We start from the raw sequence: 6,865 nt of genomic DNA on the forward strand, positions 1-6,865 counted from the left end.
TCAATTAGTAATTTATTTATCCAGACGACATTTGATTAATGGTTTGCTTCCTCCCAGGTATGATGTCCTGGGGTTTGGATTTGAAGATGAAAAAACTACAACTCCTGTCTTAAGGAGTTGATATTTATTGATCACAAACTGAGCTTTCAGTACTAGCCAATTTGATAGCTAAAAAATGAACAAGACATGGGATCTGCACTCTGAAAATTCAATGTCAGTTCATAACACTGGCAATAAATGAATTAGACACTGCATTCCACACCCCCTCTCTGACTTATTTACCAATTCAGTGTATAGCATCAACCTTAAAAATAAAACAGCTAGTTATTTTACCAGCAAAAAGAGTTTATTTGGGAATCGCCAAAGAATTGCAATTCGGGATATGCATGCTATGGAAGACCATAGGCAAGTCCAACAAATAAGGGAGAGGAACTTATTTCTCTGTTATTTTACAGAGAAAAAGGAGGAAATTGGGAGGAGTTGTTTTGAATGAAAGTCCATTGAAGAAAAGAAAGAGTTCATGGTGATGGTTCCTCATTGGTTGAGTTGCTGGGGTAGTTGATTTCTGTTTGGGGTGCAATGTACCTTTCTTCCTATAATTAATGATTCTATTTTGTTGATGATTTCTGTTGGGGTCTGTAGTTGACTATTTTTCCTGTCATTGACCTAGAGTGGTACTGTGTGGGAGCTCCTCCTTCTGGCCTCCTGACTCCATTTTGAATGTTTCCCTTTATTAATTTTCGCAGTACTCATTGAGAACCTACTATGTGTTAGCCGTATTGTAATAAGATTGGTACACATCAATAAACAAAATAAACAATATTCCCTGTCTTCGTGGAGCTCATATTCTATAGTGGTGGAGACAAATACAAACAGTAAATATAATAAATAAGCAAATAATATTAGAAGGTGATAAATCAAACAGAGTTAAGGGACCCCAAAATGTTGATGGGCTATAATAATTCTAAATAGGATTTTTCAGGGGTCCTTGTTGAGAAGGTGACATTTCAGCAAAAAATTGAAAGAGGCTAAGAAATGGTCCTGGGAGCACACTTGAGGTCTGTGAGGAATGCCTGTGAGGCAAGGGCGGCTGGAAAAGGGTGACCCAGGAGGAAAGTCCTGGGAGAGTTGATCAGAAAGGAAATGTGTTGACAGATTACCCAGAGCTTTTCAGGAACTAGAAAGGATCACGCCTTTTATTCTGAGAGTAATCCAGTGGGTTTTAGCCAGAGGGAAAACATGATTTGAATTTTGTTTTAAAAAGACGTCTCTGAAGTGTTTTCATGAGGTGGTGTTAGAATAATATAGGTAATACATTATGGTGACTCAGTTCCGGGGGGTAACAGTACAAACAATAAAGAATGGTGGGATTCTGGAGATGTTAAACGTAGAGTCAGTTAGATTGTATAGTTAGTCAGATTTCATGAGAGATTTTTTTTCTTCAAGCTACTTTCTAATCTGCCGTATTCTGTCCTTCACCAGATTTCTTGAAAAGCAGTCATAGTCTCCACTTTATCAAATCTTATACACTCTTCTCCCACATCACCCACATTCACCCACATCAATTAACAGAAAATCTCATTGCTAGTGTTATAAATGTTTTCCTAAAAGCAAACCCAAAAGCCCAATTTAATTCTTCGTCTTGCTGGACTTCTGAACACTGCTAGAATTTGTCACTATTTTGACAATTATTAATTGACTTTTCCATTTTTGATAATCTCTTAAATGCAGTGGCCTCTAGTTTTTTGTCCCTGAATCCCTTTTCTTCTTGTTTTATATGCTTTGCTGAGCTGATCTCATTCACTATGATTTCCACTACCAACCAATATTTTTCTCAGTCTCCTTCCCAAACTACAAAGCTGCATTTATTATTAGTTATGGAACTTACTTTTCTGTCTGGCCTCCAAATTCTTTAATCCTGATACATCCAAAATAGAACTCATCTTACTCACAAAGGCTGAAGTCTGTCGCATTCCTTTTATTCTCTGTCTCACTGTTATTCTCAACCACACAGTATTTAGGGCTAAAACTCTTGATCATCGCTGTGCTACTTTCCTGTACGCTTCCCCCAAATTCAAAAGTTACCAAATGGGCTGCTTCTAACCCATAAATATCTCCCAAATTCACTTTCTCCTCCTTACTCTAAATCCCGTTAACTTAACTATCTTTCTCATTATTTCTTCTTTAAAATGTTCTAACAACCTTCCGCATAGCCTCTCTGCTACAAAATTTTCTCTACTCCCCTCCTCAAAGAGAAAATGGTACTTAAAATCTGCCTGCAAGACTTGTTACATGCTGCGGTCCACAGTATACTTCCACCATATTTGTAGCTCTTCACTTTTGCCCAGATTCCCAGAAAACTTTCTGGAATATATACCCCTTATAAAACCCCTAAACCACTCTTTGCATTTCTCTCTTTTCATGAAAATTAGTTATCATAGGCCTTACTTCTCCAGTGGTATTTAAAAGGTGCAGAGGCATTAGTAGGTGAACGTGTCCTTCCTCCAAGCAGTCATTCATTTTTGCTTTTACATGACAAATATCAACTAGTTTCAATCACCTCACATAAATATTTGTGCAGAATTGTACAATTTATAACATATTACATAACCAATTTTCACAACAACACTATGAGGTTGTGTTATTCTCATTCAAAATTTTCACATGACACAGGTGTGGCTCTAAAATGATACACTATTTGCAAATAACTAAGAAGTGACAAAACTAGATCACATAATTCTATAGATTTGTTCATCATTTAAAACCTTTCCATTCTTTGGAATAATGAAAAAATAAAAACAACATTAGTCTATTTTTAATATTACTAATGATCACTATAAATTCACACTTCTCTTTTATGAGTTTAATGTATCTTAAAAATCAACATGGATTTGATGGATTAACAAGATATTAGGGTTTAAGGAATGTTGATTGGCTTAAAAAGCACTTATCCCAACAAAAGTTAAAAGTGAAACGTGAGCCAGCCCTGATGGCCTACTGGTTAAAGTTTGGAGCTCTCACGACTTCAGCGGCCCAGGTTCATTTCCGGTAGTGGCAGTACACCACCCGCCTGTCAGTTGCCATGCTGTGGCGGTGGCTCACACAGAAGAACTAGAAGGACTTACAACTAGCATATACAACCATATGCTGTGGGTTTGTGGAGGGAAAACAAGAAAGGAAGATTGGCAACAGATGTTAGCTCAGGGTGAATCTTTAAAAAAGAGAGAAAAAAAGTGAAATGCAATCATGCATCCTGCTCTTCCCTACTTTAAATTATATCAAATATGGCTCTGAAATAACATTAGATTTCACCAAAATTCACCAGTAGCCAGGAATTCTGTCATTATGAGTTAGCTTCCCACTCCTAAATGAGGTACATATATTCAGATGTCAAAACCCTCCTGACAATCTCTTGTACTTCAAGCTTAACTTCTTTCTCTTTTCTACTAACTTTATTAATGATAATAAAATTAGTACATTTGAAGTCTTATCCACATTTGAAGTTTCTGTCCAGTTCCCAACCTAATGGATGGAGAATACTAGGTACTCAAACACCTGCCGCAGAATTGAAAGGAAACACCATTCTGAATTGCAGTTAGGTTGTACACAATTAGGATATACGAGTTGACATTATATAACTTTAATCTCAATTCAATTCAATTCATTTTCCTTATTTTAATGAAATTGTTTTGCTTTATTTCTCCTGAGATACACAAGTGCAAAATTTAATATTCAAAATATATTTGTGATAGCTATGTCTGTTATATTCTGCCATGCAGCTAGGTGGAATGATTTATCCAAGATAAGTAAGTACTATGATAAAATTGGGGAAAAAATAAGCCTGAATTCAAAGTCTCTTTTCTATTCAAAAAGTATTGGTTGCAGTATAATTGAATCATTAAGAAAAATAAAATTTAAAGCAACAAAAATGTTTGCTTCCATTTACTCTAGTTTAACATATGAACACAGAGCTGTGAGCTTGGAATCTCAGAACATCCTCCTTTGCATTGTCTTAGTTGATTCACAAGAAACTAGAAGACTACGAAGGGGCTCCTCTTTTTACTAAATACTTAATGTACATCAAAACTGTGTTTCTATGTGTATATCTAAAGCGGTTAATTTCCTCAATAAATTACTTGATCAGTATGTATTTTCATGCCTACTGTGTTTTAATTATGAGGCTATACTGAGTAGATAAAGAGTCAGAAGAGATCATAATTATCATCTAGGGGTTTATGTTTTGACAGCAAGAATAAAAGTATTATAACAAATTTTTAAGATAAATACATACAATTAAGCACTAAATTATGTTATGTTACTCACTCATTATTATCACAGACTGGTGAAAGGGACATATCCATTTGCTCTAGCAATGATGAAAGAAAATTTCATTTAAGTGTAAGGTCTAGAATGGAGAAGAAAGCATTGAACAAATGATACTGTGAAAAGGCAATAAGAGTAGATTTAAAAAATTGAGAAAACATGAAAATGAAAATTATAGGTTTTAAAGGACTGTAAACGTTATCTTAACGAAAGCATGGGAGAATAAACCTGGTCTTAATAAAGTAAGAAAAAAAGATAGGAGAGCAAGAGCCTCTAGGAGCCAGCTGAGGTTTAGTACTGATGTGAGCTGTAAGATAAGGCCATACACAGCTTGTGCAAGTAAAATGTTTGTGGCTTGGTCACCTTCTGAAACAACTGATAAATTGTGCTGTAAAACGAACTGACAACCCAGGCTCTCCATCTCCCACACACATGATTTTATGACTAGAACAGATGGTTTTCTCCTCTTAGTAAGAAGACTCCCAAATGAATAATTAGACTGATGACTTTAGATGTCTTTCTTGATTGCAGCCAGAAGTGACTTTGAACCAAAGTATAGATTTGAGAGATGCCAAAAAGTGAAAGGAATATGTAAAACATTTTGTGATGATGATGAGTATGGTTACAGATATTGCATTAAATGGAGAAATCAGTGCTGCATATAAACTCTGGAAGACAGAAGTACTATCGAGCATCAAAGTCTGGAACAGAGTTGCATCTTACTAACTCAAGAGTAGGTAAAAAGAAAATGTTGCCAATGTTTAATGGAAATATTCACCTTTAATTCCTAAATACCAATGTTTACATGAATAAAAATAATTTGTGGTCTCTATTCTGTCTATTCATTGACTGCTCACTTTCTTTGTATTTCAGATGGAAGAACATACTAATTAAGCAAGGGAACAGACTCTAATTCTGCTTATAATCTCCTTATGGCCACTTAGCCGCCCAGACATTTATGCTATTTATCTGATTTGCTCTGCTTCCTCTCGAAATATATGTATGTGACCTTATTGCCAGTTTTACTATGAGAATCACAATTATCTTCATATATCCTTTTTTCCACATCAAAATCTCTCAATATATTTCCACATCAAAATACTCTCCCTATATACAGTATAGTCTTAATTCTTTCTTAAAGGAAAATGCATGTTTTCTCCCTTTCAAGTATGAAGCCTTTTAATCTTGGCTTGCCTAATGATTTTTTGTATCCATTTGACCAATTCTTGTGAGATGACAATTTGAGATGACACAGTTTAGTAGCTTTCTCAGTTGGGCAATTAAATAATATTTATGGCACAGCAAAGAGATAAACAACAGAGTCTTAGAGAAAGAGGGCTCCTTTCATTCATGCAATCCTTTAGTCAAAGTCCCACAACGAAGCTAAGTAATAGGTGTTCTTGTCTCAGCAATTTCGGACTTGTGTTTGGCCAGCTCAATCCAAAGAATTTGACATATGAAAGAATCATTGATTTTGATAGAGAAAGAATTGGAATCCCACAAGTTGTGTTGAGTCTCACGTAGGGAAGCTAGGTAAGCTGGTGAGTAAACCTGATCAACTACTCAGAACACCTATCTTCAAGACTCACCATGAAATCTAACAGGGTTAGTTTTGTCTAAGAATGTGATGTTGGAGAAGTTTGTAGGAGTGATTTCGGTTTTCAGAAACAGCTCCCATGACTGTGCAGCTAACAGTCATATGGACAATGGTCATGACGAGCCTAGCAAAGACGTAAAAAGAGACGTGAAAAGCAATGACTATGTGGTAGCAAAAATGAGGACTCCTCTGGCCACCCTGAAGACCATGTTATTTACCCTAGGAATCCTCATTGTGGAAAGGGAAGCTTATGCATTTTCAGAAGTTGTGCCGCTGTGGGGGTCAGGGATGAGGAGATGGCATTTAGTTTAACAAGAAATTATTATTGTAGCATACATCCATGTGCTTAAAATTGTTTAGGCTACTCTACATGAAATATTTAAGTTATATTGTTTACAAAGATATCAACACACAATATAATTCTATTTAATCAAAACAAGTAATAAATTTTTAAACTGATATGTCTAGAAAAATGTCATTGAAAGTACAGTGTGAAAGTGCAATACTCTTTCTCTGACTACTAGCTCTTTGAAGATAGTATTTAACAAATAACTGAACTTTTCTTATTCTTAGTAAGCCCCAGAGAGTCAAGAATTCTCTTTTCTCTCATTTCAACAACACGTGATATGAGAAAGAATGTCTTTTAACTCTCTTCTACTACAAATTTTCTACCATGAAGATAATTCTTTTTTCTTTCTTAAAAAAATTATTCTGTTCAATAAGGTCAGACTTCCATGAAGTAACATAGACATTTTTATAGGAATTTTTATATAGCTGAATTACAGAAATAATCACTATGTTTCTTGGATTATGATACTCTAGGCATCAAAGGATCATTACATTGATCCCATTACTATCATCCAGCAACAGTTATTTATATTCTAATCTTGCTGAACACTGTATGTATCTAGCCTGGAGAATATTTTGGATACAGTTTTTAGCACC

General features: G+C 35.2%; 1 protein-coding gene across 1 annotated transcript; it reads left to right on the forward strand.

Moving 5' to 3' along the window:
• The first annotated feature begins 4,835 nt into the window (after window positions 1-4,835).
• On the forward strand, window positions 4,836-4,988 carry LOC131414240 (beta-defensin 110-like). The gene has a single exon (XM_058555458.1). It carries the CDS (start codon window positions 4,836-4,838, stop codon window positions 4,986-4,988), a length of 153 nt encoding a protein of 50 aa, XP_058411441.1.
• Window positions 4,989-6,865: the final 1,877 nt, after the last annotated feature.

This window comes from Diceros bicornis, chromosome 14 (assembly GCF_020826845.1).
Source record: "Diceros bicornis minor isolate mBicDic1 chromosome 14, mDicBic1.mat.cur, whole genome shotgun sequence".
Classification (NCBI taxonomy): Eukaryota; Metazoa; Chordata; class Mammalia; order Perissodactyla; family Rhinocerotidae; genus Diceros; species Diceros bicornis.